The sequence below is a fragment of the Populus nigra genome, chromosome 5, assembly GCF_951802175.1.
Source record: "Populus nigra chromosome 5, ddPopNigr1.1, whole genome shotgun sequence".
Classification (NCBI taxonomy): Eukaryota; Viridiplantae; Streptophyta; class Magnoliopsida; order Malpighiales; family Salicaceae; genus Populus; species Populus nigra.
The window spans coordinates 5,383,215-5,403,437 of NC_084856.1; the positions used below are offsets into that span (position 1 = coordinate 5,383,215).

At 33.4% G+C, this 20,223-nt stretch overlaps 2 protein-coding genes and 1 long non-coding RNA gene across 3 annotated transcripts; 2 read left to right on the forward strand and 1 right to left on the reverse strand.

Annotated features, from left to right (window-relative positions):
- Positions 1–3,567: 3,567 nt before the first annotated feature.
- LOC133693413 (uncharacterized) lies at positions 3,568–5,021 on the forward strand. The gene is made up of 3 exons (XM_062114622.1): positions 3,568–3,797; positions 3,927–4,104; positions 4,205–5,021. Exons 1-3 carry the CDS (start codon positions 3,669–3,671, stop codon positions 4,606–4,608), a joined length of 711 nt encoding a protein of 236 aa, XP_061970606.1. The 5' UTR covers positions 3,568–3,668; the 3' UTR covers positions 4,609–5,021.
- A 5,268-nt stretch (positions 5,022–10,289) lies between these two features.
- Positions 10,290–11,469, forward strand: LOC133695124 (uncharacterized). The gene is made up of 2 exons (XR_009842368.1): positions 10,290–10,649; positions 10,878–11,469. It is a non-coding gene; the product is annotated as an uncharacterized LOC133695124 (long non-coding RNA).
- Positions 11,470–12,178: 709 nt separating this feature from the next.
- On the reverse strand, positions 12,179–18,467 carry LOC133695123 (vacuolar protein sorting-associated protein 45 homolog). Its single transcript, XM_062116945.1, has 13 exons — positions 18,214–18,467; positions 17,790–17,991; positions 17,623–17,702; positions 16,383–16,610; positions 15,950–16,075; positions 15,752–15,832; positions 15,524–15,665; positions 15,237–15,415; positions 14,270–14,425; positions 13,710–13,817; positions 13,475–13,596; positions 13,107–13,238; positions 12,179–12,660 (listed from the first exon to the last, which is right to left on the reverse strand). Exons 1-13 carry the CDS (start codon positions 18,301–18,303, stop codon positions 12,600–12,602), a joined length of 1,707 nt encoding a protein of 568 aa, XP_061972929.1. The 5' UTR covers positions 18,304–18,467; the 3' UTR covers positions 12,179–12,599.
- Positions 18,468–20,223: the final 1,756 nt, after the last annotated feature.

A 20,223-nucleotide genomic window follows, 5' to 3' on the forward strand; every position in this document is an offset into this window, starting at 1 on the left:
TCAAAATAAACCATCAATCCCAATCCTAAAAAAAAAAATTTCAAAGGATCATATTAAGAAAAAAAAATTGATAACAGAAAAAAGAAGAAGGAAAACAACACTTTAATCTATACTGTTTTTATATATGATAGAGCAATTTTTCCCACACCTTTTTAGGTTTTTGTATATGGTGATGATGTACGAGTGTGATAAAGTTATTTGTAATGGATTTTTGGTTTTAGTGTGTGTTATCAAAATGATATTTTTTTTAGATTTGTTTTTTATTTTTTGACATCAACACATCAAAACCATTAAAAAATAACTAAAAATTTATTAATTTGATGCTTTTTTGGTGAAAATCATTTTAAAAAACAAGTTGAATAACATTACCAAACAGAGCCTTAATATGGGAATATTTTGTTTTTCCACGTAATAAATATGGTTAGAAATCGAATGTCCTCGTCAACTAATGGATTGGTAGGTTTCTGTTGTTAAGATCTATTAACAATGACAAAACTAGGTGGTTTTACCAAGTTTAGAGATTAGGCCTAAATGGTCCATTGATCCAAACAAGAAACATGATATATTATTATTATTATTATTAACATTAACATTAACATTAACAAATAAACTAAAATGTATCAAAATTTCAATATGCAGTTATAATTCATCCAATTTTATTTTATTATTCATAACATAATTTATCAGGGTTTCATTTATTGTTCATCCACTTTTACTTCAATATTCATAGCAATGTTTATTGGCCAAGTTTTCTTCTTGATCCCTCAAGTTCTTAGTTATTTCCACTTCGAACTTTAAACTTTATTTTTTTTTTCATTTAGCCCTTATAAATTATGTTGTCATGGTTTTATGTTTTAAGATTTGTTTAAATTTGCATTCTCTTGCTTGTGCGAGATGTCAGAGAATATATATTTGATGTTAAATGAGAGATCAATTTCTAAAAATAGATTATTAGTTAATTACTAAAAAAAATTGAAAGAGCAAGGATCAAAATTAACATAAAATTAACTCATGTCAATCTAATATGTTGTTGTCTCAATAATAAAAAAACAAATGTCATCTTGAAGTTTTTTTAAAATCCAAATCACACTTTTTACATATTGTTCGAGTTTTTTTTAGACTTTTAAAGTTGAATGGGTCATATCGAATCAACTTCTACGTAGGTTAATTTTAAACTCGATCTAGATATGGAATCCGAACAGGAGGTTTTAAAATTGACCTACTAAGTCAAGTATAATAATAATGTCAAATAATTCCTTGAGGCCTAAACATTTTTTTCATGTTTTTTTTAATTCAACTCACAGCTTAACGCAGACTAATAAACTAATATCCTCTGAATTATATATAGAATGTCATAGTATAATGGCCAAAGTAAATGAATTTTGTGTTAAGTGACCAAAAATTCCCTGATAAATTGAAAGATACATGTTCTTAAAGAACAATGATAAGACTAGTCATATTATAAAGAAGGGAACAATAAGTATCTCTACAATAACAAAGACATGAAATGGTTATAGATGTGGATGTGGATAGGGTGTAGATATGTATATATGTTAAGGTGTATATCCAATACATGAGAATGAACAGAATCAAAACTGATTACACTTACCAAAAAGGTTTATGTATCACATATCAAATATAAAATAAAAGAAGGGTAGCTAAACTGCGACACAAACAGAACAAATATATAAAGGAGTTTGTTATATGTTAAAACCCTTAAAGACTAAAAACACCAAAAGCATAAAAAAGACTCTCAAAATATTTAATTTTATCTATTCATGTCTTCACTTGCCAAAAGACTAGTACAACTCCTTATATAGAAAAAAATAAAAAACTCTAATAATACTTAATAGGAAAAAGTAAACTATGAAAAATATTCCCTTCAAATTAAAATAAAACACTAGAAAAACATTATAATAAGAATAGAAAAATAAAAAAATAGGAAAGCATTTATTTTCTTGAACAAGCTCTTGCATCAGTCCTCCTCGAGTTAGAAGGAACTTGTCCTCGAGTTCAATCTTAAGTTAAATAATTATCCTCCATTAAGAAAATCCTCTTTATGCTTAGGTCACCCCATCGTGGATCCTTAACACCTTTGTAAGAGTCGCCTCATTATAGGTCTCTAACACAACACTTTTATATGAGTTGCCCCATCGTAAATCCTTAACACAACATCTTTATGTAGACCACCTCATCGTAGGTCCTACTACTAGAATTTCAAATGACAACAACTAGCACAAATGAAAACAACACTCTAATTTTTGGATTTTTTTTCTCAATAGGGGACCTCCTTATCTTTTCTTACATAAGCACGTTCTATTTTGCAACATCTTCCGTCCATGGTTGTTTGCATCACACAATAAAACAAAATAACCACTAAGGATCGTTAGAACCTGATACCAATTGACGCAGACATAAGTTAATGATAAAAGAGTTTGTTATATGCCAAAACTCTCAAAGATAAAAAATGCTATAAGTATAAGGAGACTCTCAAAATATTTAATTTTATTTATTCGTGTCTCCATTTGCCAAAAGGTTTTTACAACCCTTTATATTTTTTTAAAAACCTTAATAATACTAAATAGAAAAAAATAAGCTAGAAAAAACAATATTTTGTTCAAATAAAAAAAACTAAAAAGACATCATAATAAAGAATAGAAAAATATTTATTTTCCTAAATAAATTCATTTATCAAAACAGTTTGGTCAAAATCATGACATTCAATTCAAAGAAGAATATGTTTTGGTATTATAATAGCTTTTATTTTTCTAAGATTTTGATATATTAATATAAATAATAAAAAAATATTATTTTAATATATTTTCAATCAATATCAAACAAAGACAAATTTGCAACTTGAAAAAAGGAAGTTGAAAAAAAACTTCAGATGACATTAAAGAGAGTGGTAATGAAAAATCTATATTTCTTTTTGAAAAATAAAATACTGCTAATCTTAAATATAATATACACTTCTTTTTTTATTTTCCTCTCTGTATAAATGTATGTGTATATATTTTACTCTTCATTAATTATCCATCATGACACCAGCCGTCCCCATCTCTACTCCCATGGAAAAACTTTCTTTTCAGCTCCAGCTAGTTCATGGGAGTGCACAGTCCATTCGAGAACGAACCGAATAGCAGAAGACCAAAATCTATTCGATACCTCGGCAATCCACACAGACACGCACACTTCGTAACGTTTGGGAACGTTAACTCGTGTTTTTAAAAGATTTTAATTTTTTTTATTATTAAAATTTAATATGATTTATATATTTTAGATCGTTTTAATATGTTAATATCAAAAATAATTTTTAAAAAATAAAAAAAATTATTAATATATATTTTAACATAAAAATTATTTAAAAAACACTTCCAACCACACCAACAAACAAGCTATTTCCTCACACATGACCATTTTGTTTGGGATATGCTTGCATGTTTGATGTTGAATGATAAAAAGAGACAACGGGAGACTTTCTTTTCACAGTGACGTCACCATTACTTGAATCACTTAAATGAAATAATAACCCAAGTTAAGAATCTACAATATCCATAGAAGCTTGTAACACAAACTTGAAACAATAGTTGACTTCTTCGGGTCTTGATAAACAGAAAGCTCATGTAAAATCCCCCTGGGAAGAAACAGAAATATTGTTACAGATCACGATGGGTAGCCTTGGAGAGGAAGAGCTTGTCGAAATGGTCAGAGACTACATGGAATCAGATCAGTCAACTACTCCCGTTTCACTGAAAACTTCAAAGCCTCTCCCCGGAAAGTCTCAATCCAGTTTGCAGGTTTGTTTTTTCTTTCCTACGACTTCATTTTCTTTTATTTGCAGAATCATTACATTGCTGTTTTGTTGCTGGTTTTAAGATCCTCCATGTCTGATTTTAGTTACTCGGGACGTGATTGGTATTTGTTAGGATATTATTTTGGAGGCGAAAGATATTGAGACTCAGGTTCTTGACAAAGTCTTGATGTATGTTAGAGGTATGGGGGAACCCAGTAGTCTCAAGAAATGGGTGGTCATGAGATTGCAAATGGATGGTTATGAAGCTTCTCTATGTAAAACCTCTTGGGCTTCCACTTTCGGCCACAGAGGTGCATCTCTCTATGCTTTAATCAATTTTGAAGACTGGCATGATCAGTGAATATTATGTTTTTTTTATTATCTTCTTACAAAATCTGTTTGGGGTTTCAGTTTTCCACTTTACAGGTGATTACGAGTACATAGATGTGATGATCATGGACAACAACATTAGCAACAAGGCAACAAGGCTGATACTGGATATGGATTTTAGGTCTCAGTTTGAGTTAGCAAGGCCTACACAGACATACAAAGAGCTTATTAACACGCTTCCTTCAGTCTTCATCGGCACTGAAGAGAGACTTGACAAGATAATCTCGCTGTTATGTTCGGCGGCTAAAGAATCATTTAAAGAAAAGGGTCTCCATATTCCTCCATGGAGGAAAGCCAAGTACATGCAGTCCAAATGGCTCTCCAAGAACTGCAAAAAGGTCTCAGTCATGCACAACCCTGAACTGGTAGACTTGGATGCAAGAGAAGAGGGAAACAGCACCGCATGTTGTTCCTCCATCTTTTAACAGAGGAGCACTAACCTGGAGCAAATAATAAAAGCCTAGAGAAGAAAGAAACACAGGTGCATCATGATGGGGTGTGGCCAATTAGTCCAAGCCAATTTTGTCACTACATGTTAGTTTGGAGCTTTTTGTCTTTTGATCGAATATTTTTCAAAAGTAAATTTCGGGACTGTTTTCGAGGCAAACCTCAGCCTTGAATTTTGTACGAACGCTTCTGCAGACCATATTATTATTCGAACTGTACTAGCTTTGCCAATTTTGTTAGATGGCGATCATGAACTGGGGAAATATTAACGCTACTATATAGAGTTTGTTACCCTTGTGATCTGCATTTGCCATAAAAATGTATATCGGGCAAGTTTTGTTGACGCTGACCAGAACATTTGATCTTACTTGTATGGCAATATCACAGGCTGTCTTCCTCTCTTGATCCATCACAAGCTGTCTTATTTATTAAAAGCCAGTTTAATGTTGTGTCCTGTGTTTCTGCCACTTGATGGAGAGCCCTAACGAACCTTTTTTTGGTCTAATTTTAGTTTATTTTTTTATTATTAGAAACAGTACTTGTGTAAGCAGACCGCCTTATAGATCAACTGAAATCCAAACCAACGAAAAATAACACGTAATTAGAATGTAATGATGACTCATCTCAAGACTTGGTCCATGCTAAAGTTTTGAGACATGAAATTTGGAGCATGAGCATAGCCCTACTTTCCGTGCACTACTAGCAATGCTCTAGGAGGGTTTGATGACAATTTATTGTAAAGACTACCCAGCAGGAAAAAAAAACCCTAAAACTATAATGGGATTGGATAGGCTTGTCCTATACTGCGAGTAGGTTTTTCAATGTAAAAAAACAATATCTAGACAATTATAGTATTTTTTTTTAAAGAGTAAGTTAAATATAGAATTCAGGTTATTAGTTCACATGATTTTTTTTAAATCCAATATTATGAAAAAAACCTTAAAAAATATTAATAACTAATTAAAAAATAAAAATTTATCAATATTATAAAAATATATATTCTAAATATTTTTAAAAAATCTCAATAATCTTATTTGATAACAAAAAAATTAAATGAGATAGGAAAAAACTCATAAACAAAAAAATAAAAGAATTCAAAGCTTATCTACCAGCAAAACAAATGTTGAGGGACAAACTGATTAGAGGAAAAAGGATAAAAAAATGACTATGAGTCAGTATGTTAAATTTACAATTCGGACATGAGACTGAGATAACCTTGCATAGAAAAAATTGAATAAAACAATGGGGATCAACTTTCAAGCAAACTAAATAATAAAAGATAAAACTGAAAAAAAAATAATTTAAAAAAATTAGAAAAAAACCTGAGTCAAGTCTTGTTAACTTGACTAACATGTGATTAATGATATGAAATCAAGATAACCTTGCATAAAAAAAATCATGAAGCTCAAGATATAATAATCTAATGTTGAATGATGAAATTAAAAAAAATTAACAAAAAAAAACTTAAATCAGATTAATATTCAAAACTCGTGATCTGAGTCACGAGACAATGATTACTCCATGGAAAGCAAATACAAAAAAAAATCACGAAGCAAAATTCTTAATCATCCAAAATTAAAAAACAAAACAAATAGTAATCAAAACAATGATGGTCAAATCTGATATAAGAACTAAATAAAATAAAATCATGAGGTGCGATATTGAAAAATAAAATAAATTAAGAAAAGGATAAAACAAAAAAAAATTATAATCAAAAGAATGAAGATCTAATTGAATACAAAAATTATATGAAATAAAATGTTAAGGATCAAAATTGAAAAAAAAATCAGTTTAAAAAAACACAAAAAACAAAACAAATAACAATCAAAATAATAAAAATTAAAATTAATACAACTGAGACCCAAGGGACACATTTTATTTTTAGAATGGTTGATGCGAAATTCAAGGCAAAGAGATAGAAAAGAAAGAGGAAAAAAAAAATTCACTAGAGTCCAACCGCTACTCTAATATGCACACAGCCCTAATTATCAAGAAGAGAACAATGTGACGCTTTTAATGACATTGTGGAAGGTGGCATTTGACCATTGAGAGGCGGTGCATGAACATGAGTGCCTATCAGAGAAATTCTGATCTTATTTTAATGATTATTTTTTAATCATTTTTATATATTGTTAAAAGACTAAATTGTATCTTATTTATATTGATTAGAATTGAAAAAATCATGATAAAAATAAAAAAAATACAGGATCTAATTTTTACCTCTTTTTTTTTAAAGCAATGCTGTCATCTCATTGTGTAACCAAATCATTAAATGATTGAAAATCCTTTGGATCATAATTTTTTTTTAAGGGTATATTTTACCTTGCATCTAGAATATAAAAAGACCCCTATTTAAGAATAATAATATAATCATTTATTGATTCGTTCCACAGTATTTTATGTTTGTATGCACAATCAAAAATTGAGTGCTTTTAGTTTTTTTTTTGTTTTTAATGGGGGTAGCTATGGCTCAAAAATCAACCAGGCATGTTAGCTGCTTATAACTGATTGATGAGGTAAAATTAAATTACAGTGTTGTAATTTTGATTTTTGTTTTGTTAGATTAGATTATAAAGGGTTAATCCAGACACCAAGAATAGAAGAGTTTTTTTTGTTTTTCTGAAGACGATCACATCCAAGTAATTGTCGAGTGGAAAGTAGCTCGTAGACTTTTTGATTCAACGAACCATGTAAGAATTTGCACATTAATCAATGGAACCGCTAGACTAGGGGGACCCAGATATCTGCCGATCAGATATAAACAAGCACCCATATGAATAAATTAAATGGTTTTAAATTAATAAATGGAAATCCTGGAATTTTCTAGAGACGATTCTCATCATCGTACAGCAATTGATTTTCATTTATTTTTTTATTTTCTAGAGACGATAAAAATACACTAAACCTTACCACGTTTTTTATTTTCTGAATAGTTCATTACAATAAACTCACACTTAGCTTTTGAACTGAATAGTAAATCCGAAGGAGATTTTGACAGGAATAATGATTATTATACAGATCTGCTGGATACTGATATTACTGCTTCACAGAGACTGCAACTGAGACAGAATCTTTAAGTTGCGCTACAGGAACCTACAAACAATTACTCAGCCACAATCACCACTCACCAGGGACAGGAAGAAGGAGCAAATGTCGAGATAAACCCATTGGAAGGGACGAGTTCTTTAAAGTTGCCATTTATGGCGGTGGGGAGTGGGTACGTAGAGAGAGCCAATTCCTTGGCACCCATTGGAGGAGTTGTTACCTGTTATCAGACAAGTGTCTAGGGTTTCATGATTGTATTTGCAGAAGCACAGCTTACACCTAGGGGATTTTGCGGAGCTAAATGCAGCCAGTTTCATGATAACCTATAGACACCGAAATTGGCTAAATGCATCTCTTCGTTTCCGATAATCGAGCAACAGTCCCTGTCGTGTCACAAATCGAAAGCTTGATTCGATTTCAAGAATTCGAAAGTTGCATTAGCAACTCTCATGCATATGAAAGACACACATCCATCAATGGATCATCATCCTACATGCAACATACATCTGTATGGTGAGATGACTTGCCAATCATTTTATAGATAAGAAAGGCAATCCTTGGTTACATGCGATGCTGAGACTTTCCGGGAAACAAAATGTCACATTAACAAAAATATAAAACACGTCGTTGTTTTCATGAACTCTTTACCGTGGACAAAGACATTTTGACCCATGAATTGCAGCAGTGTGTTGCCGGTTTTGCCCTTAATGAATTCAGTAATTGGGCGTTGTTTAGCCAGGGGTTGCCTGAGTTTTTCATTGTTTTCTTTCTTGGCTAGGTGTTATTGAGCATGGGCTGTTTGGATTTTTTCTTTGCTTTCTTTCTTGGAGGCATGATTGGTTAGGGAAGCGTGTGCAACCACTTTTCACTGCTGTTAATCAGGGCTTCCTTTGGGCAAGCAAAGTTGGTGTTCGCGCCTCCTCGACAGTAAGTGGCTAGACATTCATGTTTGGATTCCTTGCTTTTCTCATGGTTTTTTTCTTTTTTTGGGGGTGCCTCACATCTCTTCTCGGTTTAAGTTCGCCTGCAGAGTGTGCTCTGGTCTTGGAGTTGGGTTCCAACAAGTCATTGGTTTTCATCTGGCTTGGTGGACTGTTGAGCGTTGTGAGGTTTGTCTAGCAAAGAATGGCATGCAGTCATGATCATTCACTATGCAAGGCGCAATTGTCTTTGTCATAGGAGCTGCATGGGAAGGGCCTACGTGACATTTTCTTTATTGACGTTACAACATGACTATTCAGTTCAGAGGTGTGGTATCCGAGTCCCTTAGCTATACCTCCGTTTCTTCTTGTGCAACTGAAGGCTCTATTTTATGATAATAGATGGGTTTGACCGGCATTGAAACTTGAATAATTTTAAAACTTCAAGGTCTCTAACAGTAACAGAGTTCACCATTGTGCCTTTTTATATTATAGGATTCCGGCTTCCGACACCCACTTCATGATCCTAATCTTGCACCTTGTAGCACTCGGCTTGAAATTCTCAAACCGTACCGAGTTCCTCTCCAACCAGATTGCCCATAAAATGTTGATAAAGCCAGCATTCCAGAGATCTTTTAGCAGAGAAGAAAGTCGCCTAAATTTCATCCTGCAGTGACTTTGAGGGGGCTGGTGATTGCTGTGCTAGATTGGACGTTGAATTGGGTGTTAGCGATTGGTTTGTTAGTTTTAGTTACTTTGCTTCTGGTTTTCCTTCAAATGCTGTTAAGATGTGTGTGGGTTGGTTCCATTAACAATTGTTCTGGTTTGGTTCCTTTATGAAAAAAAATAATTGGTCTTGCTAATGTTCTGTCACTTCATGTCTTGTTTCTAGGTTTTTGTTAGAGTAGCATGCTACTGTTTTGATGTCTTCTTTTATAATAAAGAGCAGGTGGGGTGGTTTAGGTTTAACAGCCTTCATCGATTGCAGCTCCTCTTTAAAGTCTTCTTCTTCTTCTGGTTAATTTGGTGTTGTGACATTTTTTGTCTACTAGTAGTTTCTTCCAGCCTTCTGTTCTTTTTTTCTTTTTGGTTGGTTTCAGTTTTCTTATTTTCGACCATCATGTTAACTGGATTTTTTTTTTTTTCATTTCCTCTTGATGGCTTCACAGGTTTGGGTTCTGCTCATTATGCTTGAGCTGACAAGATTCTTGTTTTATTGGTTGCCTTGCTGGTACTTCTATTAATGCACTGCTATGCCAGTTTTTTCAAGTTTCTTATCGGTTTATGTTATATTGTCTTTAGACGGCATTCCATGGTGGCTGGTATTTTGAGTTAACATTTCTATGTTGTTGCACCAAGGATTGGTTTTTATATTCATGTTGTTGGTCCCTATTTTGTCTGTGTCTGTGATTTGTTGCTTTAAAGGTGTTTGTCGATGGTTTTTTTTGTTTTTATTTCTCCTTTTGCTTCTGAGGTAGATTCTGCTACTGCCTGTATTGTTGAATATTAAACTCAATCTAGATGATTAAGGAAGGCAACCACCAGCTACCACTGACCAGCCGCCACCGACCAGCCGCCAGCCGCCTTCACACCACCGTCCGCAGCCGCCTTCACACTTGAAGGTTGAATTTTCTTGTTTTGAATTCGTGTATAAATAGCAAGCTGAGCTTATGCTATTATGTGTGGGAGAGTGGAGAGAGTAGAGAGAAACACTAGAGAGAAAGAGAGGGTGTGTATTGTTAAGCTTGTTGTAAGTTTATTTTGTGTTTTGTAAGCTTGTGTTCTTGAAATAAAACCTTGTGTTTTATCCCCTCTGAGTGTTTCAAAGCCACCACTAGTGGTTCCTCCCACCAACATATATTGTGTGTGGCTTAGACTAAAAGCATGCTATTATCTGAGGGTCCAAATATGCCAGGGAAATATGATGACAGCCATGATCTTGGGATTTCAAGTCTATGGAGGGTAGGAAGCATGCATGAAAGTATCTTCCTGCAGCATTATTGGATGGCTTTATTGTGGATTTTTTTGTTGCTTTCATTTTCCTTGGGTGCTTGGTATGTTTAGAAAACACTTTTTTTGGAATTCATATTCTCTTCTCTTTCAAGCTTTGGTCTTTTTTTGTCACACTGTCATTTGGATGGGGTGCTTAATTTGAACTAAACCTCTGTCAAGGATTTATAGTGTTGTGATGTGCACGTTAAAGGCTTAGGTTTTATTTCAATCATGGTTAACTCTTTAATTGGTTTTGCCTGTGTCTTTTGATGCTGAATTTATTTGTTTAGGTGTTCCACAGGGGCCCTTGATCGCCTTTGCTCAGACATCTTTTAAGCTTCAGGCTATTCTGCATTCTGTACCTTCGTAAACATTGCCCTGGGCCTCTTTCATCCTGAAGGTCCTGCTCATTTTCTTACTCTGCTATGAATGTTGAGTTTGGAGGATGTTTGAGTTTTTTAATTTACTTTCCATTCATCTATCTTTTTGGTGCTTTTCTCTCTTTCCCATTGCTTCTGCAATGTTATTGCTGTTTTATTGAAGATGCTTCTGCAATCATTGAAGATGCTTCTTTTGGCATGGGGGAACCACGGTCAATAACTTTTGTTTTTTGCAGGGAGAGGCTGTGCTGTCCTTGGGAGGTTGAGAATGAGAGGGTTGATTTTTTATTCTTTCTATTCTATGATGTGCAAAGGTCAGCAGTGCTGTGGGAATAGAAAATAAATGGTGTTGTTGGATATTGATTTTTTTTTCTCCCAAAATCATTTGTATTTTCAGCCCTTGCTTGCTGCGACTACCATGTTTGATTTGTTAATTAATTCTCATTGCTTAGTGTCACATAATTATTCTCCTGCAAAAGCAAGAATCAAAATTCTCCATTCATAGGCTGTTGCCTTTGCTACATTCGTTACGACCTTCATTCATCACGCCACTTTCCCATCTAGCTTTACTTTATATATTCATCAACATGTTCTTGTACCTTAGAATTGCGTCAGCCCCTTTCCCATCTAGCTTGGAATGGATTGACCCTCACTTTTGGAAAGGCAATCTTGGTTTGTTGCTCGCCTCTACGCATCTTGTTGGTGTTCATTAGCTCTGTATGTATTAGTCATTGCCTTACAATCACTTTGGTTCCTAGCCTTTCTTTTGTGATGTTTTGCTGGACCAATGCTGGACTTGCAAAGAACGATTGGTATTAGCTGCGTTGCATGGTTTAACTTAAAAATTCTGCAACTATTTATTGCAACTCATGCTCATTAACAAAATCTTAAGAAAAAAAAAAATTAGCGTCTATTCGTAATTACTTTTGTTTTTGTTCTGGGTTTCATTAATAATTATGCTTAATCGTTTCAAGTTGACTAATATAGTTTCGTTACCTCCACGCAAGTAGCTCTTTAAAATATCTATTTTCTTTTTATGCAAAGCTCCACTCATAACATGCACACTTTTAGAACATCATCAATTCACATTTCGTGTGCATGCGGACAATATGACTGGTTTAAAAATAAAGCCTAAGTTTCATCAAAAGTCAAATATTAAGACTTTACTTGTAGATGTTTCAAAGAACTTGGAGAAGGGGCAGTCTGATGGATGTGTACAACAAATTTATTTTATTTTATTTTTCTTTCGTTTAAACTGACACCAATGTAAGAAACTCTATAATGGATAAACATCGTTCCTCCTCTTTTCTTGTATGAAACTAAAAATCCAAGCACCGAGAGATCTGACTGTGGCTTGGTTAGGTGAGATAATACATGCATGAACATTAATTTAACAGTGTGTTACAGGCTTTTGAAACTCTTCACATTCCGACTGCCATGCAAGGGAGTGAAATTCATCAATCCAACTCTTGCCCATTGCAGTAACAACACGGCGATACCTGTCATGAAGCTGCTGCTGCTGCAATCTTCTGGACAACTTTTCCACTTCTAGTCATCAAAACACAATGACCTTCTAAAGCCGCAAACAAGTATATACATGGATCTCAAACAGCTACAGATGGGAATTGCACTTCAAACCACGTTGGTGCTGGATTTAGCTACTCTCTGAGCTTCTTCCAGGTCCTTCAGGAACCTGCACAAGAACATCTCATCAATCGTGGGTACAGTAGTTCCTATCAGCTTTACTCCCTCTATCTATCCTAAACAATTAACAAACACCTCCTAAATCAGTAATTGATTGGACCAAAGTTTCTTTTGGATGCAACAATATTCCGAGCTCCCACCAATAGGCAAGTAGAAGCTGAGTGAACAATCCCAGATCAGAGAGGTTTTCAAGCCAACTTGATATGAGCCTGACCCAAATATTACTTTTAGTAAATAGACCTCAAATAATTTCTCAATCCTTCAGATGCATGGACAAATGTGTATGAAAATCAAGCAAACATATAATGCTAGAACTCCTGTAACCATGCGGGAAGCATAGGAGGCGGCTACATTAGCCAAAAGGTTGCTATAATTCAAGGACGTGGTGTCCTGTTCTGAGTACCCATGAGAACAACAGAATGACGACAGATTTACCTCTTAGAATTGAGAACCACAGAACCACCAAGGATAAAACGAGTTCCAGAATTGCTGGCATTTTGGAGAGCAACAGAGCGTGACTCCTCATATGTTGTTCCACCAACAATGAAAATAACCACATCTTGCGGCCTGCACCAAGAATAAATATAAATCATTCACATTGAACGCAAATCATTGTGGTTTTCCATTTTCTAATATGTAGGCGGGTTTGGTACTACAACAAATCATCATGATCAGTTTGGCTTTTATTTACTGGGGTATAACCACAGCATCACATGAACTTGAGCTGTCTGCCATGCCCTTGGAACAATTCTGCAAATACAATTGAAAAATAACCATGATTTCTCCATGTTTACAATACTAACCTTCCCTGTTGAAAGTGATTTCCAACAAATGGGTAGTCCACATCTCTCAACCGCCCCTTGATTATGCTTTCCATAGTTTGGAACAGAAGAGGCTGGTGCTGGGTGTATACATTTTCAACCCCCTATCACAAAAATGCAAAGATAAAAGACTATAAGCATCTACTTACAGATATCTAAGGAAAAGAAAAAAGGAAACATAAAGGAAAAGAAAAAAAGAACATTTTTTTACTCAAACCTTAAGACCACGTGCCATGTTACGAGCAATGTTCAGAAGATCTCGGTTCCCATAAAGATCCCCGGTACGCTTATCCACACCTGCTTGCTTCAGGAGGAATTGGACTAGCTGCCATTTCATGATAATTAATATATCTAACCATTTAGCTTTCTTATCTAGCCACAGCAAAGGACAGAAGATATCTAAGTACAGTCAGACAGGGCTTCACAAAGAAGGTTAAATGTCAAAAAATAATCATAAAAGTTAAAGGAGTCTCAATTTTAAATGAGAAATGAGATTAAACATTTTTGGCCGGTAGTTCTTCTCATTGTCAGTTATGTAATATCATGCAAGAGTCTGAAAGGGATAGCACGATCAATGATCTAATATATATCTTTCCACCAGTATTAAGCACTGTTTCTGAACATAAATGATGGCCCCTTTAACATGATTTTTCTTTACTTTTTTTTTTTACAATTATTTTATGCATCACTAAACATGTTACTGATTTACCCCAGGTTTATACAGCAAGGCTTGAGACTAGTACAGCTATTTAGCAATATTCTGGTTAGATAAATTACCCCAGGCTTGTACTTGGGAGATTGAGAAGCCAGTTTGTTAAAAAGCTGCATTAATTGAACAGGGCTCTCCTTCTCATAGCGCAATGCATATAACATTACCAAGTGTAGTCGGTCAATATCAGAAACACTTTCATTGTTTAGAAGATTTGTCACTGCCTGCAAAAATATATGAAGAAGGGAGGTCAAGCTTTGACAATTGCACCACATATTTCTGCATGTAGCATCAGATTGCCATTAGATCTTATCAGCTAATATTTTTGTGAAATCAGATATCACTAATTACAATGGGGATAAATCTAAGGCTTTCCAAAAATTACAAGGCAGGTGGCAAACAATATCAACTGATAAAAAAGTCATAGAGACTAAAATGTTCTGTAAGAAGTAACATGGAATGCTAGTTTAACAGAATCATGTATCTCTTTTGACATGTGATGAACCAATCAAGCTTGAAAATTCATATTCCTATTTCTAATTTACCATAAAACTTATAATTAACAATAATTTCACTAGCGTTAATTTCATAATAATAATGCAACAACCCTTCAATCACCTAATTGGTGTAAAAAAAATGTAATGCTGTACTCCATTAGGAACCTGACCCCCATCTCTTGCATTAAAAAGCAAAGCCACGGACATTTCTGGGTTCTGATTGCTACACAGACCCCAATATTTCTACCTGTCTTCCAATTCTCACTGGAACATCTGGGCTTGGCTAATTTTTCTTTTTTCTTCCGCTCCATATTCATTTTGAACACATGTTACTACTATCTCCAATCAAAGTATCAATCTATAACAAAATCTTAAGGTACCAGCACAGTAATTCCCTAATTGTTTTTTTCATGCAGTTTGGTCAGTTTGTTTAAATGCATCAGGCCTATCATATATTGTTGATTTTAGCTTAAAATTCATGCTCAGATCGAGCAAGAAAATAAGGAAAACCTGGAATATGTCAGAATACAAGCAATACCTCAAATGCAGCCACTTGCCCACCATTGCAAGCCAAATCCTGTTCCCTTTCTGAAACTAACATCAGCCTTCGCTCTCCAACTATCTTGCTCATTTCTGTGACCAATGTCACATGCTTTGAAACATTGCCGTGCATTTTTCTGTACTCAGGGTAACTGTCAACAAACTTGGCCATGTCTTCTGCAGTAATTCAAAATATTTTCTGTTTAAATTGAAAATCCTACAAGCGACCATAGAGATTAACTAAATTATCAAACATATGGATGTTCAATCTTGCCAAATACAAACCTATTGTTTGGATGTTTTGGTTACTTTTTGCAACTTGCTGAAAATCATCCACCATCCTCTTGATGCTCATTCCAATATCTCCAAAGTTCTCATACATATTAGCTTTGAAGAAGGCATCTTGCTCTGATGACAAAACAACCTCCTAAAAGCAACGGGGCACAAATTTAAGACTTATGCAACTTTTTGAAATTTTATAAATTTACAGCAAGGGAAAAAAAGCAACTCAACCTGCTGGTCTTTGGGTAATTTTCCAGTACTACTCAAATCCACTTTGTTATCATGAATACCTATCAATTCATGAACCATAGCCTACAAAATAAATGAACATAATCAAAGAGCTGCCCAACTGTTACTCGGAAATAATTCACAAGGCATGCTTGACATTTGAAAAGCACAGAAATCACATATCATAGTCACAACTTGAACCTGATATGTCCATTGGTTTAATAATGGGGTAACAGGGTCATCCCTTCGATCAACTATAAGCAACAAAGGAGAAATCTCTGTACGTCTGAAATCAAAAAGGCCACTTTCCTGCTGGTACATAAGCTTCTGCATGCCCCAAAAGTTATTAACCAAAAAAATCATTTTTTCTATGAAATTGATCTTCAAAGAACAAATAAAGGGCTCACTGTCGACAATGTATAGTAAAATCAGACACTTCTTTAATACATAAAGGTATTGCAACACATGGAGTAACCTATGCACATGTAGTGCACATATCTTAACCTGAATGTAAGAAATGAAAGTGGAAAATAAAAAGGTTAAACTGTGACTCAACATAGGAGAGTTGTTTCCAGAGAAATGTTTAGTTGTAAGGTATGTTACTCTAGTTTCATCAGTTCAAAGTATCACTCACTGATGTTTCCTGTGCTATCCTTTTTGCAATATCAGAGGTCCTTTGATATCGAATAACAGGTCTTCGTTTCAATGCCAAAAAGACCGTTGATATGCCATCAACAATTCTATCACAGAACTGTTGCAAACCAGGAGGATCTACAACCGCTGGAAGCATATACATGTGATTTGAAGGGATGTTCAAAGTGAAATGATAAGGATCAATTGCAACAAAGTCTGCATAATACTCCTGCATAATCAATAGAAGGAAAATGTATCTAAAGCATCTGAAATTAAAGACTGAGCAAGAAGGTGGATACGGAACAGATTGCTGGCAAATACAATCACATATTGACAATTCACAAAACATATATCAAGTAAAGCCAGCTAGTTCACATGTCAAACGAGTAGTACAATAAATATATCTGTCATTCAACCTACCACAAGAAACAATATTTGATCCAACACATTGAGTTTGGCATAATTTCGTTTATCCTTTAGTGTCAATGCAACATTCCAACAGCTTTTCGTTGGTAGTGTCACATCAGGTCCTTAACATCAATTAACACATTAAAGCTCAAAGGCAATGCTCATTTGATCTTAATCACATCAAGTAACCACAACTTCCTGTTGGAGGAAGTTTCCGAATCATTGCAAATAGACCATGACTCATTAGTTAAAAAGGTCTTTTTTTCTATTTCCTCTGTTAGAGGCTTAAAATTCTCTAAATCTAATGAATTACAGTAATAATGTTTGACAACACCCACAATGCCACACCACGAGCACTCACATTACTTCTCTTCTCAATCACCAAGTAGAAGACAACCATTTTAATCAGATAAGTAAAGAGCATCTTATCTCCTATAGACAAGATATATGCAACTATACGCCAACATCAGACCATTAGTACAATGACCTAATTGTTTCTACATTGCTCTGGACAGGTTCTAAAACAGAAGGATGTTAACCAATTCTACTACGATGAAAGCAAAACCCTATGAAACATGACCTACTCAAGACCCTTCCTCTCAGCATTTTAGAATGAAAGGACTGAAATCCGGGCAGTTGTGCTAGGCAACTTGAGAATTTCATCAGTTATACAATTCCAGCAGGTGATACTTAATATGATTTTCTTGCAAGACAGTTGATCCAGTCACGTCAGACATTCAATTCACATGTGCATTATACTCTACATTTACTACAAGAAAACATGATATGTTATAAATGAGTTCATAGATAAAAGATCAAGAAAAATGATGTACCTGAACTTGCTGCACAACTTCCTGTTCATCCGAATCAGCTAATATATGAATCTGAGTATCCTTCAACATGTTGGAGAAAACTGCAAATACATCACGATCAAATAAAAAACTTAAAATGAAAAAAAAAATTATTACTGAACCTCCAAAACCCTTTGATAAGAACTTACATAAATGACTCTCTCCGAATCTAGGATTAGCCAGCTGACGCCGCAAATGCTGAATATTCTCCAATGTTGGGCGAAGGAAGTATACTGCTTTAAGATGGGACATTGATTCTTTCGACTTCGATATAGAATCTACCAATTCTACCAAAAATACCTCCTTTTGTAGTAATTCTGATTGTGAATACACAACACTTACAATACTAACCTGAAACACATTATTAACATAACTCACATTTCTCATCTTCTTTAGCTTAATACGAGCTAGGGTTTTCGATCCTAAAAAAATTGTTCTGTTTTTTTTTTGTGCCTAGCAATTGCTTTGATTAACGAGAAATCAGCAGTAATTATACAGATTTTGAGTGGATTAAACGAAATGATGGGAAAAATAAAGATATAATTCAGTGATTAAGTGAGAAAAAGAAATTACCGTTTGGGAATCGAGAATGAGAACCTTCATACCGGAGATGTCCTGCAACATCCGGTTCACGTAATCACGTGCAGCGGATACTAGCACCATTTTTTTTGTGACCGTCGAGATCTACTAGTGATGGAGATGGTGGAAATTGACGAGAGAATTTGGTGTGATTTTACTCAGATCCGCATAGAATTTTAAAACGCACCGTTTTTTTCGTATTATATATGACAATATCGCGGCCTTTAATTTCACGTAGCTGCTGCGATCTCTGATTCTCTTGCATTTTGGATACATGGCTTAAAAAATATTTTGATTTGTCTGATTTTAAAGAATGGTTTTTAAAAAATAAAAATATATATATTATTTTGATATATTTTTTAATAAAAAATATTTTAAAAATAATTTTTATTATACTTTCAAACATTAAAAATATTATTTTTTAAAAAATAAAAAATATAGAAAAATCACTGAATATGTTTTTGTTTATTATAAATTGTACTAGTAAAACGACAATTTTTTTCTTTGAAAAACTATTAAAATGCTATTTTTTAGGGGAAAATTGTATTTTGTTTTGGTTCATTTATTATTTGAAAATTATGTAAGAGTGTTTTTGTTTTTTTATTATGTTTTTACATATTATAATGACTTTATTATCCTTTAAAATAAAAAATTATTTAATTATAAAAAATGATCTTTTCAAACACTTTAATATAATTATTTAGAATTGTAATAACGGTTGTGGTTTAAAGTATATTTTATTTAAAAATATATTAATATAATATTTTTTTATTTTTTAAAAATTATTTTTAAATTCAGTATATTAAAAAAATTAAAAATATATATAAAAAATTTTAATAAAAAAAATATGGTTATAGGCCGTCTGAAAAATGTATCACGGGTTCTTATGGGGCCCATTCCACAGGTGTTTTGGATTTTTTATTTTCTTATATGATATAATGATTGTACGATTTGTTTTTCTATTTAAAAAAATTCCCAAACATATCGTGTTGGTGAATATCAAATCACACATCATTTTTTTACCGGAAAATTCATGAAAAAAATAATCAATAATCAATTTTGATGATTGATCGATGAATGAGCTTAATAAGCTTTCATAATAGATTAACAATTTGTATCAAATTAGTTATATATTTGGGATAAACGTGTGATTTTTTTTACACCACTCCTTGTATTATTCAAGTTTCTAATCTTTAGGGGACGTAAAAAAAAAAATTCTTTAAAATTAATTAGTCCAATCAAAACATGAAAAGTGGTTAAAAAGTATCATTATTTTTTAATTCTAAAAACAACAGTTCACCAACTAAAGAGTTGGTAAGCGAGAATTTCTCATTAAAAAAAAAGGAAAATTGAATAGCACCGTTCATTGGTTTATTAAAAAAGAGGTATATTTGGGACAGCAAAAACCATTATTATTTGGAATCAAGAGAGTTAAAACCATTCAAGGTATTGGGCTGTCCCAAATATACCTCTTTTCTAGTAACTTTTACCGCCTTTCACTGTCATTGTTCAGCCTTTTTAGGTTTGAGCTTGCATGATGGTCTATTCAATAAGCTAGAACCAATGATCAAGTTGATCTGGTACTAGATATTTCTTATGTGGTAATCCTTAAAGCAATTCTTTTAACATCATTTTGTAAATTATATTAGGACTCCCTAAATTTTTATAAGACTATTTTAGCCTCCTCCTTTACAACATTATTATCGGGGATTAAAATATATATCATCTTTTGATTCTTAGGCTTTTTATGACATGTAACAAAGATAATAATAATACTCTTATTTGAATCAATTTCAGTAATTAACCCTTTCCTCATGGGTTCTTTTTATGTTAAGAGTATACATGTTATTCCATCTATTATTCACAATATATCTGTTATATTTTTAAAGTCTGTCTGACAATATATGACACGTATCCATTAACATCATGACACACCAATCACTATTATTATATTTTTTCTTCCCATGAAAAATGATGCAACACATCATTTATCCATGATTATCT